Source organism: Balaenoptera borealis (genome assembly GCF_965194805.1).
Source record: "Balaenoptera borealis genome assembly, chromosome: X".
In the NCBI taxonomy this organism is placed as follows: Eukaryota; Metazoa; Chordata; class Mammalia; order Artiodactyla; family Balaenopteridae; genus Balaenoptera; species Balaenoptera borealis.
The window spans coordinates 72,126,878-72,148,257 of record NC_138881.1 but is presented as its reverse complement, the minus strand read 5'-3'; the positions used below and the strand labels follow the sequence as shown (position 1 = coordinate 72,148,257).

The window sequence follows — 21,380 nt, the reverse complement described above, 5'->3', positions numbered from 1 at the left end:
ACTAGCCCACAGAGCAGAAGGAAGAACTCCTTCCTTTGCATGTCCATGGCATTTTGTTTATTCCTGTATAATGGCACTTATCATCTAATGTCTGGTATTATAAGCCACTTTTTGTTTCTTTTCTCAAAGAAGGATATGTCTACTTCTTATTCATCTTTTATACTCTGCTGATGTGTTGTACCTAGTAGGTCTACTCAATGTATCTTTTAATTTTAACAATTTTTGATTCTTTCTCATTTACATACTCAAATAAATGATGTAAATATATCTTCTTAAATAAACTGATGTCAAGATTTTAAAATAACCTTTGCTTTATCCTAAATGTGAGGATGTTAGTTTGAAGGTCTGCTATTAGCTCCAAACAATTAGGGAAATGCAAATAAAAACCATAATGAGATGCTATTTCATATTTACTAGGATGGCTAGCATTAAAAAGTCAGATAATAAGAAGTGTTAGCAAAGATATGGAGAAATCAGAACCCTGATACAATGCAGGTGAGAATGTAAAATGGTGCAGTCACTTTGGAAAACAGTCTTGACAGTTCCTCAAGTCATTAAACATGGAGTTATCATGTGACTCAACAATTCCACTCCCAGGTATATACCTAAAAGAAATGAGAACAAATGTCCATTCAAAAACTTGTACACAGATATTTATAGCATTACTAAAGTAGCATTACTCATAATAGCCAAAAGGTAGAAACAACCCAAATGTCCATCAACTGATGAATGAATAAACAAACTGTGGTGTATCTGTACAATGGAATGTTATTCAGCCATAAAAAGGAATGAAGTACTGATACATGCTATGACAAGAGTGAACCTTGAAAACATTATGCTAAGTGAAAGAAGCCAGACACAAAAGACCACATATTTTATGATTCCATTCATATGAAATGTCCAGAACAGGAAAATTTACAGAGATATAAAGTAGATTAGTGGTTGCCAGGAGTTAGGGAGTGGGAGGGTGTCAAAAGGTAAAAGGGGGTGATAATTAAAGAGTATGGAGTTTCTTTTTGGGGTGATGAAAATGTTCTAAAACCGTGTTGAGGTACAACTATGTGAATAAACTACAAACCCATTGAATTGTACACTTTAAATTAATGAATTCTATGGTATATGAACTATTTCTCAATAAAGCTGTTAAACAAACTCTGCTTTGTCTTAAACCCTGAGAACACTAGTTTGAAAGCCCACTGTTAGTCCCAGACAACTGCTTTTTGTAACAATGCAAATGAAACAGCATAGTAAACTGATGCATAAATAACATTTAAACACACATCCCTAGTCACTTCAATGGTTTATTATTCAACTTGCTCACTTGCTGTTCCCTAAATTTTATTCTCTTACTGTTTTATTTCCGCTTTACTATATGGCTTACTTGTCATCTCAGAAATCAATGTCATTAAAATTTCTATTGGTCAATAACAGTAAATGGTACTTTCTTAATAAAGGAGGGAAACAGAAACCAGGACCCCTGCTTATAGCTGTGCAGGCTGTGTGCTGCACTACTCCAGAGGATGTCATTTATATAGAACACAATGTCAGTGGTGCCTCCTAGAACTGGGCAACATGGTAGCCTTGATAAAATCTTCTTTGGTTTCATTGCCATTCTCCAATCACCTAGGGTCAAGTTTGACTTCTTACTTCTCCTCACATCCATTCCACAACATATTGACTGGTGTGTCGTTTCTACTGATCAGTCTCCCAAATTCATTCTCATTCCATTCTCACTGCCACTGCCCTAGTTTCATTACTCATTTTCCTTTCCTCAGTTGTTGCAATAGCCTCCTAACTGATCTTTCTATCTCCTGTTTTCTACTATATCCTTCATACCACAAGCAGAATTTTCTTCTAAAGATATAATTATACCTTTGCTTGTACCAAAAGTTCTCAGTGCTTCCAGTTACCTATAAAGTCCACAATTCTTAGCCTGTCCTTCAAAGTCCCTCATGATCTCACTGTAACTACTTTTAAAATCTCATTTTTAACCAATTCTTCCCCATGTTCCATACTACAACCACATAAGTCTATTCTCTTCCTCAAAGCTCATGCACTTTGCTGCCTCCATATCTCAGATCATGTTGTCTCTCTTGTTTATAATGCCTGTTTCATTCATTTCCATTTGTTTAAATTCTATTCTTTCCTTAAGGCCTACCCTAATGCTACCATCTCCTGTATGCCTTCTCCCATCCTTCCTGGCAGAATGAATAGATCTTGGGACTTCCCTGGTGATGCAGTGGTTAAGAAGATGCCTGCCAATGCAGGGGACATGAGTTCAAGCCCCGGTACGGGAAGATCCCACATGCTGTGGAAAAACTAAGCCCGTGCGCCACAACTACTGAGCCTGCGCTCTAGAGCCCACGAGCCACAACTGCTGAGCCTGCACGCCACAACTACTGAAGCCCATGTGTCTAGGGTTCGTGCTCTGCAGCAAGAGAAGCCACTGCAATGAGAAGCCCGTGCACCACAACAAAGAGTAGCCCCCACTTGCCACAACTAGAGAAAGCCCACGTGCATCAACAAAGACCCAACACAGCCAAATTAATTAATTAATTAATTAATTAATTTAAAAAAGAATGAATAGATCTTTATTCTTCAGGTTCATATTATTTTATTTATACTTTTCTTATCATACTCATCTTATGACTGATATTATATAAAACATCTGTGTGTGTGTCCATCCTTTCCATCATGATCCCTCATCTCTCTTATTCATCTTCGAAAATAATAGGTACTTTTAAAATGTTCATTGAATGGAAGGAAAAAGAAATGTGCCACATGGGATTAGGGAAAGATAAAATGAGAGGCAGATGCAAAGAAAGAACTATACAAAAACACAATAAAATAAAAAGATATTGAAGAAGAAGCTGAAGGCCTACTATAGGTTGGATCCTTTAAACAAGAATTCAGAACACCTATGAGCTTGTATCATAGGAAATATATATTTGAGACTGATGATTCACATTAAAAATATCTTTTTGTAGAAGCTGTTTGATGTTTTCTTAGAATAAAAAGGCTCACAACAGAAAATATAATAAAGGAGTAAGTGGATGTGTGAAATTGAGGATAAATAAGAAAGAATAATTTTGATAGCATTTATAAACTAAAGTATTTCTTTTTTCCCCTTTTAATTACAGCAAATCCAAAGTTAGGACCATTTTATATCTGTGTTTGCACATCTTCTCACAACTGTATGATTGTGGCCACAAACATTTCTCACATTACTCATACCTCAACTGCCATGACACTATTTCTTATTCTAAGACTAGGTCCTAATGGAGCCAGGACGTTTGCAAAGGAAAAGCAAAGACAAACTTACAATTTTAGTTTCAAAGATTGATGCCCTCTTTTGGTGATCTTAAACGAATATTTATTAGATTATGTGCAAAATTTTGTCAATGTTACATTTTGGCAAGTCAAATCATGCCACTTCTATGAAATTTTCACAGATCTGTGATTTTATTAAAATAAAAGTATACCTCCAGGATAATAAAGATATTAATTACTATTTCATTTCACTAACAAATAGTTTTTTGCACATAAGTGTATGTATTGATAATTTAAACATTTCAAAGTTCTATTAGGAGAAATAACACATGGCATGTAGTACACTTAATCTCTCTCAACTTCATCATTATTTAAGATCTATGGCAAAGGTCAAACCAACTTTTTAGTAGGCCTAAATGCCTAGAAACAGACGGCCATAAATATATGGAGCAAAGCATCCATGTATGTGCAGGAAATGTACCTTGGGGGCAGGATTTCCAGCTGAGAAAATCTGACAGATTGTAAATCCTAACCTCATGTCACTCTTAGATAAGGGCATCTGTGCCAACAATGCAAGCTCTGGTATAACTTTTTGTAAGAGCAAAACCATACAAATCATTCATTACCAGGCATTTAAAAAAGACATCTCTGAGCCAACTTGGAACATATGAAACTTCTCAAAATAGAATGAAGATAAATGCTTTACTTTATATTTCCATTAACTGTTCTCAAAATATATAAACAAAAGATATTTCAACTGAATATTCATTAACTTTATTTAAGAATTGTTATGTTCCAGGTATTGTGATAGAGGCTGCAGGGGACTCAAAGATGATTTAAAAAAACCACATAAGTTGTGTTCTCTAGGTGCTTTTACTCTGATTGGTGGGATAAGAAAAGTCAGAACTTAAGACTGAAATCAATAAATACCCTCAAAAAAGTTCTAAAGCAGAACTGGGTTTGCATTAGACATACATTTTAATCCAATATCATTTGGGGTACTACCCTTGTATCAATCTACAGTTCTGATGGTTCTGTTAATTATTGTGCCACTTTGCCCCCACCTCAGTCCCCTTCCCCCAGGGTGATCATGTGACACAAGCTGGTCAACCTGACTAGCCTGTCCTGTGCCACAGTGATTGGTCTATGTATGGGCACATGACCAAGGTAGGGTGTCCTAAATATTTTTCCTCCCTCTCTCCAGAGCTATTGATATTATCTACACTTTTCTATTCTGCTCTGAGCCCTGGAAGGCTGACCTTCATGAAATAAATTAATGGACTTCTTTGTCCTCTGTTTTCTTTTTGGGTTCAGCCAATGAGGAGCCTCAAGAGATTAAAATAAGGGAGGGAGGAAAATGAGGCCAGCCAGTATATTTATTCCTGCGGTTCTTTCTTTGCAAGTTTGCTGTGAATTGGCTGCATCCCTCTACTGAAGTCACAGCACATGCCAGGTGGCCTTCTCCATACAGCTACCCTCTCTGGGCTCATGTAACTATTCCCACCCCTTATCTCTTCTGGACCAGTGAGGATAACATCTCTCCTCGGTTGTAATTGCTGCAAAATTCTTTGCAGGTTTCCCCAAACTCTGAGAACAAATTATGCAGGTTGAGTATGCCCTCAATTCCTGCTGGGACCCTGAGAGACATGAACAGTCAGAGTCTTCCTTTATATATGGAGAGAGAGAGAGAGAGAGAGAGAGAGAGAGAGGGGAGGGAGAGAATGAGCTCATGACATTGTTTGAGCCTCAGGATCCAGTCATGGTTAAATCATCTCTACCCTTTGGCTATCCCACTTTTGTGAGCCAATAAATTCCCTTTTTGCTTGAACTAGTTTGAGTTGCGATTCTGTCACTTGCAGCTAAAATAGTCCTGAATAATACAGGGTTTAAAAGTAAGAAGCTGTATCACCCAGTTTGGGAGATCAGTAAAGCTTTCATGGAGCAGATGGCAAATGAGAGGAATTCTGAAGGGAATGTGACTTTCACAGCAAAGACAGGAAAAACAAATGCTTTTCAGTGAGAGAAAACAATCTGAATGAAGACATGGAGGCATAAAAATATTCAAGGAATAGTGAAATTGACCAGTTTTGCTGGACCATACAGTATAGGTATTGGAGAAGTAATGGTAGATAAAGCTGGGAGGGTTAGATTAGGGCTTGACTTGACTAAAACATTTGGGATGAAGTAGGGGCATAGATTTCTTGGCTGTAGCAGTGGCAGTTCTCTCCATGAGACAGCATGATTGAAATGTCATCCTGAGGTGGATTATAGTGCTTTATTTCTTTTACTAGCTACATATTGCTAAGTGAGAAATCACCCTAGAAATTAGTATCTTAAAACAATAGACAGTTATTATTTCACAGTTTCTGTGGATCAAGAATTCAGGAGCAGCTTAGCTGAGTAGCTCTGTTTTGAGGTCTCTTGTGAGTTTGCAGTCAGGATGGCAGCTGAGGTTGTAGGCATCTGAAGGCTTAACTGGGAATGGAAGATCCACTTCCAAGAACGCTCATTCACTCACACGGCTGCTAGCAGGAGGCCTTGGTTCCTTGCTGCCTGTGGACAGAAGATATTGCCACATTGACCTCTCCACAGAGTTGTTTGAATGTCCTCATAAATTGACAGCTAGATTTTCCCAGAGCAAGTGATCCTAGACAGAGTAAGGTGGAAACTGCAATGTCTTAAATGACCTGTCCTCTGAAGTCACACTCCATCATTTCCACAAAATCCTATTTGTACACAGGTCAGCCAGTTTTACGTGGGAAAGAACTGCACAAGGGCATGACTGGCAGGATGTGGGACCCATTGGGGCCATTTTGGAGGCTGACTACCACAGTTTCAATTTTCTGTCTTGATGAAAACCTGTAATTTGTATACCGCAGTAGGGCAATTAGGACTCTGAGGTTTCACCATTAATGCAGCTGATTTCATATGTTTTGATAGTTCTATAACATTTCTCACAGACTCCTTGATATCATGCTTATATTGGGACCATTGTATGGAGGGTTTTGAATGCTAGGCTGAATTGGCATCAGTTGTTTTATATTCAATCATTTCATGATGATATGTTAATAAGTTATTAATACATCACTTAGAACTCCAAACTTAATATTAAAAATTATAGAAAGCAGCATTGCAGTGGTTGTTTCCTAACAGTGAAGAAATGGGCAAAAAATAATGAAATATAAATCTCCAGAGGTATTCAAAATATAATAGCTTCTTCCAGCCACCTGCAATAATTTGGCTATGAACTGGGCTGAAGGCAAAAGATAGACAGATTATCTCTTAAGATCTGTTCTCATCCTATGATTTCTTGATCACTATTTAAATTTGAATTGTGATAATATTTGAATGGTGATAATAAAAACCTCTTTCAGCTGTAACTTTTGGGTGGAGAAATAGTTTACAGAGAACCATCTGTAATTGTCTCTTATTTTATAGGGCACATATGCTAATTTGTCCTTGGCTACATGGGTGTTTTAAAATCTTTTAATCAAAACTCTTTGGTAGGGGCTTCCCTGGTGGCGCAATGGTTGAGAGTCCGCCTGCCGATGCAGGGGACGCGGGTTCGAGCCCTGGTCTGGGAGGATCCCACATGCCGCGGAGCAACTGGGCCCGTGAGCCACAGCTACTGAGCCTGCGCGTCTGGAGCCTGTGCTCTGCAACAAGAGAGGCCGCGATAGTGAGAGGCCCGCCCACCGCGATGAAGAGTGGCCCCCGCTTGCCACAACTAGAGAAAGTCCTCGCACAGAAACGAAGACCCAACACAGCCAAAAAAAAACAAACAAACAAACAAAAAAAACCCTCTTTGGTAGCAATACTCACCCAGGCTACCTGAAGAAAAAGGGGTGTTATTGTAAAGATACACTGGAGTTTGCTGGAACTGAAGGATAAAAGAACAAAACACAGTCAATCATCATGGGACAGATACCACAACTCTTTCCTCACAAGGGCAGGGACTTGCTCTTGCTCTCATGGCAACTGTACTTCTCTTTGAAGGTCTCCTCCACTCTCCTTTCTCTCTACCAGTTGACTTCCTCTTGAAGAACACCCGCTTTTCTTCAGGTAGCCTATTTATCTTGATTATGGCCATATACAACATGGATGCCTTACACAATGGCTGCTCCAGCCCACTCTATATCAAGACAAATCTCAATACTTCTTTCAACTTCTCTTATACTGTATCTTCTATCTATGTCATTTATTTAGAATTTCCTGAATCTGGTTGGCCTGGGTTATCTTTTCAAACAGGCCTCAAGTCTAGGCATAAATCTTGGCAAGCCATGGATTCTCTTGGGTTAGATTTATTCTTTTTCCTCCAATGGTTAGAGGCTTGAAGTCGTGTGGTATTTAAAACATGATTGCTGCCTTTTGGAAGGAGGTAGGAGGGGTAGCTTCCAGGAGGTACAGTGGCAATGGTAGACATTGGTACTACAGAAATACAGAGACAATTCCTGCTTTTTAGTAGGTATTTCATATAATTCTCTCAAAACTCCTATTCTATACCTATAGAGAATGCAAAATATGGTACAAATGACCTCATCATATTCAAACTTGTCACAAAATTAGTCCAAACATGAAATGATTCTTTCTATTCTTAATGGTTTGAGTCATACATAGACTTAATAAAACATTATCCTTGAGGATCAGAATCTTAGGTTGTTCAACCATTTCCTGAAAAAGACTAATTTAAAATGCTTTTGCATTGAGAAAAAACATGAATGTATTATAGTAAAAATAAACTGTACTAATAAAACACAAATAATAGGAGAGACTACTGGTACAAATTATAGAATATTTTAAAATTTTACTATGAGTATTCATGTTATAAATTCTGATGTGACGTTGTGTCAGCAAATTTGGGGGGAAATAGCTCACCCTTTGAGATTAATTATCTCTTTAAATAAGAATTTTTTTCTTATCAAAAATGAAAAATCAAATACAATTAAATGGGAAGCCATCCCATCCCATATTGCAGATTTCCATGTGTTTGTCTAAACTTTTTACTTTGTGCAACCATACAGAAAATTTGCTACGTTCAAACTTTGGGGATAATAAAACAGAAGAAAACAAATTATTTTATTGAATGATGAAATGCAAATGAATAGTGTTTATACTTAATCTTTTCATTGTGCGTGCTTGAGTATGTTTAGACAATTCTAATTAACTGGATATTAGTTCGATAAAATATAGGGAAACTTTGCAATCAGGCCACTGAATATTCAGTTTAATTATGTTGGTATGCACTTCTATTTGCTTCTAATGCCAAGGATCCATTGGTAAAATGAATGCCCATTTTGTGGTCTGTTATGCATAAAATGTTTAATCCAGTGTTTGATTTACTCTGTTAAATCTTCCTTATTGAATGTGCTTATTCATCCTTGCAGAATTGGGTATGCTGCTTTCTGTTACTATGACATTACAATTAAACAGCTAAAAGAAGAACAGCAAGACTTTTTGTAAATGTCCATGAAATTCCCACAAAATTATTAAGTTTATTGTTTTGTTTTGTTTTGTTTTGTAAGGACTATGAAAAAATGCAAACGTGTTCTGAAAATTTCTGTTTCGAAGAAACTGACAAATACAATAGTTACTACAAATAATCATCTTGTTACTAAAACTAGCACTTAAAACATATTTCTGATATAGTGGAAATGATTCCTGTGATTACACTGAATATTTTTTAAAGATGGAAATGAACATGAACTCAAAGACCCTGAATTTTACACAGCAGAAAATGGATGTAATAATATTTGTACTTATTTGAAATGGAAAAGTCTAAGTTGACTTCATCTGTGTATACCATAAAACTGAGATAGTTTGTGTGCTCACAAAAGTTCTACTTTGCATAATTTCAGGTTGTTTTCTCCAGTAGACTGGACTTTCTCCACTTTTAGCTATGTTTTATTGTCCAGAGCACTTGTGCTTGTGAATTTTTGTTACCACTACAACAACAGGCTTAGACAGAAAATTTTTAATTCAAAGCAAGCTCTAACACTAGGTCTTCGTTTTTAAAAACTTTCCTTTGTAAGTCTGGAACTTGTAGTAAGATGTTAATAATCTACTTCCTGAACTGTTATTGCTTGTTTTTTTCAGGGGGGTGTTAAGAGCTATACATTCATACAGACATAGCTATTTTCTAAGAAGTTCTCTTAAAGAACTCAGAGTATTGATGGTTTGTATGACACTCTTGCTTTAGTTTATATAGTAGAAGATCAGTGTCTGGTTAGTTTGGTTTTCTACAATATGGTAAGAATAAGATTCTACTGTAGTGGATCCAATTTGTGTGTGTGTGTGTGTGTATTTATAAAATTATGTGACTGCTGGATCATAAACTGTACTAATAACACTGAAATCTGGGAAGAGTATATAATAGTTCTGGTTCATCCGGCTCATTACTACTCCTAGAAATTCTTTTGCATGTCCTACTGATGACGGGGCAATAACATCATCTATGAAAACATAAGAAATGCCATTCTGGATCAGACCAATTCCAGCCTAGTGTTTTCTAAAGTGTGTTCTGTGGCTTAAAAGTTATTGTGAAATCCTCATAATTCACATGTATATTTATTATAAAAGATTTGAAGAGTTCTCCAGTAAAGAAATCATTTAAATTTAATTGCTCCCTAAATGTGTTTGATCATGAAACCCCTATTAATATCCTGAAGAATTACTTTCTCCCCCCAGAACACACTTTGGGAAAGAGGTTAACCATGGTAGTGAAAGGGATTTCATAGGGCAGTATTATAGCTCTCCACACCTTCAGCATTCAAGAAATATTTATTGAGCTCCTATTCAATTACAAGCATTCTTCTAGATGTTTGGGATAGTTCAGTGAACAAAGTTCCCTAACCAAGAACTTATGATTCTTGAATTTATATAAGCCTTTCTTAAATATGTATATATGTTCAGTTCCCAAGCCATCTTGGAGGGAACACATTTTATATATTTTTTGAGAACAGATTATCTATGCTATGGTACTGCATGTCAAAATAATTATTAACATAAAAAGTTATTTTTTTCAGATATATTAACTACTTCTGTTATTTATTTTTCTATTTTGTTTCATAATCACCATTTCACAAAAAATATAAATGACAGCTAAAAGAATAAAAATAAGCTTTTTTTAAGACCACAAGAAAATTACAGAGAAGAAACTAAACAGATGTGAGCAAAAGATAGGAATCATGAATAATACCTCCCTTTCTACACTAAATAAATATGGTCACTTAGAGAAGTTACTATAATGTTATTTGTTTAAAAAGTTATTTTTTGATCACACGAATTTGAAACTGAAGGATCAGAAAAATATTTAAATGATCAATATGGTGTTATAGTATCACAAATAAGAATTTAAAAGTTCACAAGTAAGATAAAATCCAAATGAGAAAATGCTAAATCACCAGTATATACATTTAACATTTTGACAGATATTGCCAAATCACCATCCAAAAAATTATATCAGTTTCGACTTCTATTAGCAACGTATCAGTGTGCCCACTTCCCCATGCATTTACCAATACCATATTATCAAATATTTTCATTTTTTCCAATCGGATTGGTGAAAGTTGTTATCTCCCTCATGCTCACAATGACTACTACTACTGATGAGGTTACTACTATTAAGAACAACATTTATTGAGTGCTTACTACCAGTCAAATGTAGTTTTAAGCACTTTATTTATTTACCCCTCATAACCACCTTGGAGGGTTAGTAATATTATTGTCACCATTTTACAGATGAGGAAACTGAGATTCAGAGAGTAAATAATTTACCTGAAACTGTTCAGTTGGATGGAATAGGGACTCAAACCTGAACTCATAACCATTATCCTATATTGCCTCTCTAAGAAAAGGCTGTTCATTGCAGCACCACTTATAGTAGCAAACGACTAGAAAAAAACTAAATATCCATCAATAAAGGAATATTAAATAAATCATGGCATATCCATATAATGGAATTACAGGAAGCCATTAAAAATGAGGCACCCCTATATGTACTGAGAATACAGGATCTCCCAAATATGTATTAAATGAAAAAATAAAGATGCAAAGTAAGGAATAATGATTACAGCTTGTTACTGTCTGTGTCAAAAAAAGAAATAAAGGGATTACCGCTCCCCTCATATACACACAGACACACACACACACACACAGACACACACACACAGAATCTTTAGCAGGATTCACTAGAAACTGATAACAGTGTTTATTTCTGGGGAAGACAACAGGGGGGCCATGAGGGTATGGAGACTTATTAATATGTCTTTGTATGACATTCTGTGCTGATTTAATTTTTTATTAACCACGTGCGTATTACCTGTTCAATTATAAACACAAAACCTGCTGATGAAACATTTTACTGGGCAAGCAACTCATTTTATTCCCATTTAAAATTGTACTCTTGTGTTGTTTCCTGAAGAATTCCTACACCATATTATTCATCCATTCACTAAGTAGATTAAAATTTATTTGTTTTTGACAAATAAAAATTCCATATATTTAAGGTATACTAGTATAGAACGTGATGTTTTGATATATATATACAGTGTGAAATGCTTACCATAATAAAACTAATTAACATATTCATTACCTCCCATAGTTACCTTTTGTGTGTGTGTGTGTGTGTGGTGAGAACACTTGGGATCTACAATCATAGCTAAATTCATGTATACAATGCATTATTATTGACTATAGCCACCATGCTGTACATTAAGTTTCCAGAACTTATTCATCTTATAACTAAAATTTTGTACCCTTTGATCAATAGCTCCCCTTTTTTCCTACCCCCAGCCTCTGGTAACCACCATTCTACTCTTTGCTACTATGAGTTTGACTTAACATTTTTTTTTACGATTCCACTTATAAGTGAGATCATGCGACATTTGTCTTTCTGTGTCTGGCTTATTTCACTTAGCATAATGTTCTCCAGGTTCATCCATGTGATTTCCTTCTGTTTTAAGGCTAAATAATATTTATATCTAGTATACATATATATGCCACATTTTCTTCATTCATCCGTTGATGAACACTTAAGTTGTTTCCATATCTTGGCTACTGTGAATAATGCTGCAATGAATATGGATACCTCTTCAAGATAGTGTTTTTATTTGCTTTGGATATATACTCATAAGAGGAATATTTTTTTTTTATAAGAGGAATATTTTTGAGTGTCTATTTTTTGCCACGCACTGAATGATGTACTGGGAATATAATAATGAACAATATAGGAACAGTCCTTGACTTTGTGGAACTTACCTTCTAAGAGGATGGCAGATATGAAACACGTAATTGCGTGAAGAACTTGATATTTCCCGTCATGAAAAGTTCAACAGAGGAGGAGTATAGGGTGAGATCCTAAGATAGACTGAGGCACTTGCCAGATTATGTGTTGTTTCGAATGAACAGCAAAATGAGGATTAAGCTAGAAGAAAGGGGGAAGAAGGATCAAAGTTCACCTCAGGCACATGGAAGAGCATGTGGGAAGGCCCTGAAGTAGGAAGGAGTATGGGATATCAGAGGAGAGGAAGGAGAGCCAATATGGCTGGAGCTTAGAGAAAAGTGAGAGGTACGAGATGAGACTGTTGAGTTCAGCAGGGCCTTTTACAACACGTTGAAAATCTTGGAGTAGATTTTAAGAGCAATAGGAAATCATGAACGTTTTAGGTAAAGGAGAACATGATCAGATTTGAATTTTTAAAAGTTTACCGGCAGTGTGGGGAGTGGACTGGGGAGAAGCAAGCATGAATGAGGTGGCCAGCTGGGATCTATTGCAGTCTAGGAAGAGATTATGGGGGCAGAACAGATTTAGAGGTGGATATATTTACAATATATCTTTGAGATAAATCTGGCAAGAGTTGCTGATGGATTGGTTTAAGGGTGAAAGAGAGTAATATATCAAGGATGATCCTTAAGTTTTTGACTTGAGTAACTGATTGGAAGGTGGTACCATTTCTAAGCTGGGGAACACTGGACGAAGAGGTTTGGGAGTGGGGATGAAATATTCAGGAATTCAGTATTGGACATGTTCAGAAAAGATATTGGGTAAGGGGTTGGATATATGGATTTGGAGCTCAAAGGAAAGGCATAGGAGGAGACCATTAAATTACTGGTTTGTAAAAATATGATACATCAGATCCCACACTTGAATAAACTTCTGAATACAAGGTAAATGTTCAGGGAATTGTGATTTTTCAATTCAGGAAAACATTAAGTAAAAAATCAATGTCACAGTGATTTAACAGGGTAGTCAATTTGTAGGTATCCATCATCTCATTGTATTGTGATTTATCCAAATAAAATATTTCAGTTCTCAAAAATAGATGTCCTTAGTATAATAGAATAGACAACAATTAAGCTGCTTTGCTTTATGCTATTTTATTGATGTTGTCAACTCCTACATTCATTTTTGCCTTGCAAAAAATTAACAAAAATACATTGGGAGGAAAAGGTATTTTGAGCGTTTTCTCCATGCAGATGCTTTATATTTTTCGAATATAATAATCTTTTCTATGCCCAGAGAAGGTGTGATAACTTTAAAGAAAGGGCAGCTAAGTATAGGCTGGCACTTCTATCTTTCTGAGGGTTGTGCTCTCTATCCTCAGGGGGGAGAAAAGGATTTTAAATTTGGGGAAAAACATAGTGGAAAATTAGCACTACAGCGTAATTACTTGTTTATTTTGTTTTACTTCACTAGATGTAAACTTCATGAAGACAGGCATTTTTGTCTGTTTTTTCATTGCTGTAGTCCCAGCATCTAAATCAGTGCCTTGCACATAGTAGGTACTCAATGAGTATTTAAGGAAAATTAAATGAGTTAGTGAGTTGTATCTTCACAGTGTGATTATATTTATTAGGAAATTTCTGAATCTATAGTACTTACCATGTATTAGGGGAATCAGAGCCAAGCTTAGTTCAGCAAACACTTACTGAATTCCTACTATACACCGGGCTTATGTTAGATGCAGGGGGTAAAAAGATAAGTAAGGCACAATCCCTATCATATAGGGGCTTATAATTTAGGGTATTGTATATCTGGGTATGTATTTTGGGGGATATATGTCCAGTATAGGAACCAACATAAATGCAAATAATTTTCAGTGCAATATGGGAGGTTATGACAGAGAGGTAGCACAATGTAGGGGGATATATATCCAGTATAGGAACCAACATAAATGCAAATAATTTTCAGTGTAATATGGGAGGTTATGACAGAGAGGTAGCACAATGTAGGGAAATATAACCCAGTATAGGGAGGAAATGTAAGGAGGAGGTGGTGGAAATGACTCTGAGCCTTGGGGATAATTGTTAGCCAGAGAACGGGAAGATCATTCCATGATGAAGGAACAACAGTGTGACTGGGGAACCACAAACAGCTCAGAGGTCAGTCAGGTGGTGTAAGGGAAGGTCCACCACTGCACTCTCTGAATTATCTTGAAACTCTGGTAAAATAACTACACAATGAATTTCTGGGATCAAAAAATTACCCTCCCTCACTCCCATGCATTCTCTACCTCTTTTTTGCTTTGGAATTGTCAGACACCAAAGCATTTTAAATAACGGGGCTGGGGGTACGGGTGGGAGGAGGCCGACCTTGAAAATACTTATCAGAGCTACATTAGCTGCTTGGCACAGGCAATCTAAATCCTCTTCATCAAATACAATCACTTGAATATAAAGGACACTTTACCTTGATCATTTCTGCGGTACCTTATTGGGAAAATCTTGTATGAACTCCTTGTATACATATACAAAACCAGATTCAGAATCAATAAACGCCTATCAAGCAACTACTATGTTTTCATAACTTTTTTCCCTCCTGTAAAGCAAGACTAATTTTGCACATGTATATGGCCAAGGTGGCTGATCGGACTAACTAGAACAAATACAGATGCAGTGACGGTTCCATTCTGGCGAAGCTAGGGCGAGATTTTTCGTGGGTTTTCATTGGGGAGACAGAGACAAAAAAAGATAAGGGATAGAGTGTGAAGGTATTGGTGTGAAAAATTATGCCTCGCAGGCCAAAACGAAAGTACAGACATGCTGGGGGAAACAAACAGTTTCCAGACTGGAATGAAAATTTCCTTTCTTCACAAAGCAATCCCTTTTCAATTTCACTCCGCCCTCCTTGTCTCCTAACAATTCTTGCTTCATCATTGTCAAGGGGTTCCCAGGTCTTCCCACATTCATCCTAGCCATCAGAGTAAAAATCTACAACTCTTTTTTACCCCAAAACTCCAGGCTAAATGCGCTACTGCACTCAGCCTGGAAAATGAATCGAGCTTTTAACATTCGCGTGAAACATTTCAAATACAATGCTGTAGCCGCCTATCTGGAGCCGCCACCCAGGAACTACAATACCCAGAATGCAGTGTTTTCCCTTCCGCCTTCTACCACGGCAATGCCTAAATTGATCTCATTTCCAGAAGCAATAGTCACATGACACGTTTCCTGTCAAGATGGCGGATAATCTACCTTCGGAGTTTGATGTGGTCGTAATAGGGACGGGTATGTGTGGCTCTGGGACTCACTGGACAAAGTGTAGGAAGTCTTTCCCGTTCCTACCTTCTCTGTCAGTGGCGAGGGTCGGCGAGAAATGTTGGGGATCGAGTGTGAGAGGGAGAACGGAAAGGAAGCGAAGTAGTCTGGAGCCAGCGCGGGACTTGGCAGCTGCAGGGAGGGGCTTGGACCCGCGGTGCTTAGCGCCATTTGAGTAGGGGTCGATCTGGTCGATGTCGATTGCTGAGGTTGGTTGCTGCGGGTGATTCCTGTAATTTCCTTAGAGGGAGGTGGGTTTGCAGTGTCATGAGAACGGAGGGTGGGGATTTTGTCAATGGAGACACCTTTGGCATGACATGATTTCCTCCTTGTTAATTTCAAGGTGATATTCCCCATCATTTTGTCTCGCCATTTCATAGGAATTTTTCATATATTTATATAACCCTAGGGTGCAGTGCAGCTCGGATACATTTTGTTGCTCAGTTGTGCCCATGTACGTTTTAATTTACTAAGGCGATGAAATGGATTCTTTTATGTTTTGTTGAGAAGCCTAGGGGGTTGTAATTTGTTGAGGTGGCCATTATTCCTGCTTTATGGTGCTGAAAGAAATCATTTTGCTTTCTACCACCCACCTATCTACCCACAGCTAAATAAGCTGAGAACAAGCGTCTGTGAGTCCAGTTCAGGTGTGTGATCTTATCTTCCCCTTGTTTTCCCGTCATTTATTCTTCATATTTTGGGTGGTGCCAGAACTCCCCCTGCAATTTCTAGTTGACAAATTACACGTACAACACGTGGCAGAAAACATTTGGCAGCAGTTGGTATTTTGTTTTTCTTAACAGTGTAAAGGGTGGATTTTAGATGGGGTGAAATAGTTTGTTGGGTGGGGTTTTCTCCTGTCTACAGAACGTGGTAGGCTGGGGAACCCCGGTGGTTGAGACCCTGTCCATTGTGTTGATGAATTCAGTTCATTGTCTTCTTAAACAGTAGGAGCAGCCATATTTCCAGGTCGGGAGTAAAAATAATAACTACTTATTTTCGAATGCTTATTATTTGCTAATCGACATGCTAAGCACTTTACAAGCCGTATATAATCCTCACAACAACCTTGTTAGAGTACGTATTCTTTACACTATACAGAGGAGGCAAAAGGGCTTAGAAAGGTTGCAATTTGCTCAAGATCACACAGCCGGTAAATTTCCAAAGGTCAATTCCATACCAGAAGGAGAATCAGTGGTTCTGACCCTCAGAGTTAACCCATATTAATAGAAATAATTGGGAAAACTTGGTTCTAGACCTTGCTTGGCCATTAACTAGCTGTGTGAGTTGCTAGGGCTAGGAACTTAATCTCTCTGAGCCTCAGTTTCCTTGTTTTTGAACATAGGGAGGGTAAACTAGATAACCTTTCCAGTGTTGTCTAACCAAAAATTATCTTATTCTGGTTGTACCTGGGTAATTGTTTTCAAAACAGCAAGGACATGTTTATTCTCAACCTGAAAACTGCATGGCTACAGATAACCTTGCTGTAGCTGCTATGAACAGATGTTGGATGAGAGCTGGAAGGAGTCAACAGACTCTATTCTCTCCAGTCTATCCTAAAACTTAGAACAATATCCACTTTAGAATAGTTGTTATACCATACTTGGGTCCTATGTTACTGCCTTTTTTTGTTGTTGTTACCTTGGCACTTAGGGTGTTTTAAAAATTACTTTGAATCATTAAGATACTTTTTCTTATCTTGATTCAAATTTTAATTGATAAGGGTGCTAATTCTTATCATTAAGTGCTGTTAATTCTTATATAAGACGTATTTTGCCTTCTAGTTCAGTTCATAATATGGATTACATCCATCCTGTTAGAGTCCGTTATGATAGAGGTAGGAAGATTCTGTGAGTGATCCAGAAAATTGCATCAGGGATATCTGGTGTATTTGGAAAAAGATTCATTTTAGACTTATTTCCGTGAGAGTAATGTTATTTCTCAAAGTATGGGAAGAACTTATTTGAGTTAGAAGTTTTTCATATCACTTAGTGAACACATTTTTACTTTTCAAGCACATTGTTTAAATTTATGATATGAAGCTTTGTTTTTAGGTAAGTCAAAGTGGAAAAATTGGATAAAAGCCATTTCCCAAATAAATGAATCCAATAATTCCAATCATTACTGAGTAAGAATGATTTTTAATGTGTTTGGAATATTCCTCTTCTGAAATACTTTGCTGAAAGTGGTCTTTAAGATGTGTTTGCCTTACTAGATGTACTAGCTTGAGTAAATCATGGAAAAATTAGTGTTTCAAAGATTCAGTTTTAATAACAAAAGCAGAATTAATCATGCACGTATCAGAAACATGAAGAAATAGGCTATGAGATGCAGTTTTTCTTTTAGCAGATTTAGTTATAGTTAAAATGTCATCAAGAGACAATTGCTTTATCAAGTAAAATAATCTGTGGATAATATTGTAAACCCCTTTGACCTTGATTAATTTGTATTTCTTTTCATTCTTCATAACACAACGTTTTCCTTAAGATCATGTTTTGAAGAGATTATGGGAAAATAAAGTTTTGTATGTATTTTCTTAGTTAAGCCCATTTCCTCCTGATTACAAAATACAGGAAATATCACTCGAACACCCAAAGGCAGAAGAATAAGATAAAGTACTTGAACCATGGAAAATATAGAAGAAAATGGAATAAGGAAGGAGCGCCAAATGGAGTCTCAAGGGAGAGGACAAAAATGGATATAGTGAGTTCAATATAAAATTAAAAAAAAATTTAATGAAAAATCATGACAATTATTTTAAAAAATGGATATAGTAATAAGTGTCTAGAAAATGGCCTTCAGTTTGGGTGCACGGTTGACATTTTAAGACATTTTGCCATTTAAAAAGACATTTGAGTGATAATTTTGTGGGTTACAGAGAAGTATCATCGGTTGCAGGTTAAAAATAGTCCCAGTAGCATAATACCTCACTGCAGGTGACTTATCTGGCAACCTGTGTAATCTGTAACCCGCAACAGAGCCATCCACTCAACAGAAGGGCAGACAAGATGGAAGTTACAAGAGTTATGGGATAATATCGGCATGCTTCTTACGTAGAGGAATCCCTCATTCTCTTACTTAGAGCATATTCATTCTTATTTTAGAAAATTCTAGCATGCTCAGAGTGTATTAGAAGCATCTTATTAGAAGATATAGGAAACGTTATCAACTTCTGCAAAAGCCGTGTTTGGGGGGGTGTCATTAGACGTAAGTGACAGTTCATATCCTTATGGGAAAGGAGAGAGACAAACACCTAAAATGCAAACCTGCGTCAGACAGCACAATGACCTGGCACCATTTAGTGTAGTGACAGACTACACATTTTTTAGAATATTCAACCCACATTTACTGAGAACCTAGTCCCTGCCCTTGTGACATTTACTGTGTTGCCTATTCTGAGGAGCTGTTTGGGGTTCCTGACTGTCACATGCTCAGAGCTGTTCTAAGCCAATGTGGCCTTTTCATTGCATTCTTCTTGCTTTCTGAAGGCCACATAGAGATTCATTCTGCATCCCTTTCCTTACTAAAGTACACCACACATATTATATTTTGGAATTCTTCCCCTAAATGGGCTGTGGAGTAGGCTAGCTTAACATTTTTCCTGCAGAGCATAAACACATAGATCCTTTTTTGATTTAAGAGTTTTATTGCTAAAGATTATGGGGAAAGAAGTGAGATAACAAAAATAACAAACATGGGGGCAATTACAAGGGGTATTTGCTTCTAAATCCTGACTACCTTGCTAGGTCATGCTCAGCATAGTCCAAAATCGATGTGGCATAATGGGAATCACTTAACCTTCCTACTGGGTAACTTTGGGAAAATTGCATAACATCTTGGGACATCAATTTGTTCATCTGTAAAGTGAGAGACTTGAATTAGGTGACCTCTAAGGTAGGCATCTACCAGCTCTAAAATTTACCATTGTGTGCGCATAATTATGATCCTGGGTCCTTGAGAAAAGACAATTCTGTATAGTCCTCTTAAGAAGTCAAGTCAGTGTTTGATATACTTCAGAAATTTTTCTATCAAAGTGGTTCATAAAAAAACATTTTCTTGGAAATGATAAGCCGCTTTCATCAGGAAAGGTCATGTAGGTAACACAGCTCCTTTCTTGATGTTAGCTGAGCATTGAAACTTTAAGGTGGTTAACTTTGGCCAGCAGCTCATTGACTATAATGCTTATGATGGTGGCGGAGTAACTTCGCTTCTCTAAACGTTGGGGGATAGTAATGTTGTAGGAGGTATCATGGAAACTGATTTTTACTAAATACCTGTTTATGCCAGACTCTCTGCCAAGTGATTTCTCATATATGTATCTTATTTAATCCTCTCTCAGGATGCCTGTGTGTGGTTCTAATATCAGAGGATGTCCATACTTTCTCTGCCTGCATTTCCTAAAATCCGTGAACCTGTGGTCTAGAGCAGAGTTGTTTTTTTTAAATTGCAAGATGCCACCTATCTGTGGGTCATGAAATCAATTCCAGCATTAAAAAAAACAGAAGTAGAATAGAATATGTATTAGAATATATTACATGTAGTAAGGATGAGTGTAGTTTTTTTTTTTTTTTTTAAGGTTACAGGTCATTTGTTTATTTTTGTTCTGCTGGCCAGAGCTGGATAAAATTATTTTTTTTCTTTTAAATTGGTTAGTTACTCAGTGATGTTCAAAGAGTCAGAATGTTATTGTTGTGCAGATAAAACATCTGCAGGTTTGACAATTGTTTTTAGACTTCAGTCACTTATCCGTTCTTCTGCCTCAGTTATTCTGCTGTTGATTCCTTCTAGTGTAGTTTTCATTTCAGTTATTGTATTGGTCATCTCTGTTTGTTTGTTCTTTAATTCTTCTAGGTCTTTGTTAAACATTTCTTGCATCTTCTCGATCTTTGCCTCCATTCTTTTTCCGAGGTCCTGGATCATCTTCACTATCATTATTCTGAATTCTTTTTCTGGATGGTTGCCTATCTCCACTTCATTTAGTTGTTTTTCTGGGTTTTTTTCTTGTTCCTTCATCTGGTATATAGCCCTCTGCCTTTTCATCTTGTCTATCTTTCTGTAAATGTGGTTTTTGTTCCACAGGCTGCAGGATTGTAGTTTTTCTTGCTTCTGCTATCTGCCCTCTGGTGGTTGAGGCTATCTAAGAGGCTTGATGGGAAGCTCTGGTGGTGGGTAGAGCGGACTGTTGCTGTGGTGGTCAGAGCTCTGCAAAACTTTAATCCACTTGACTGTTGATGGGTGGGGCTGGGTTCCCTCCCTGTTGGTTGTTTTGCCTGAGGCAACCCAACACTGGAGCGTACCTGGGCTCTTTGGTGGGGCTAATGGCAGACTCTGGGAGGGCTCACGCCAAGGAGTACTTCCCAGAACCTCCGCTGCCAGTGTCCTTGTCCCCACAGTGAAATAGAGCCAGCCCCCGCCTCTGCAGGAGACCCTCCAACACTAGCAGGTAGGTCTGGTTCAGTCTCCCCCAGGGTCACTGCTCCTTCCCCCGGGTCCTGATGCGCACACTATTCCGTGTGCACCCTCCAAGAGTGGGGTCTCTGTTTCCCCTAGTCCTGTCGAAGTCCTGCAATCAATTC

The 21,380-nt window shown here is 37.3% G+C and overlaps 1 protein-coding gene across 1 annotated transcript in view; it reads left to right on the top strand.

The window, feature by feature from the left end:
• Positions 1-14,456: 14,456 nt before the first annotated feature.
• CHM (CHM Rab escort protein) overlaps positions 14,457-21,380 on the top strand; it is a 181,099-nt gene continuing 174,175 nt past the window's right edge. Inside the window, exon 1 of the mRNA XM_082377225.1 lies at positions 14,457-15,774. Within this exon, the coding sequence (XP_082233351.1) occupies positions 15,726-15,774 (49 nt within the window). The 5' untranslated portion in view covers positions 14,457-15,725. The remainder of the gene's footprint in view (positions 15,775-21,380) is intronic.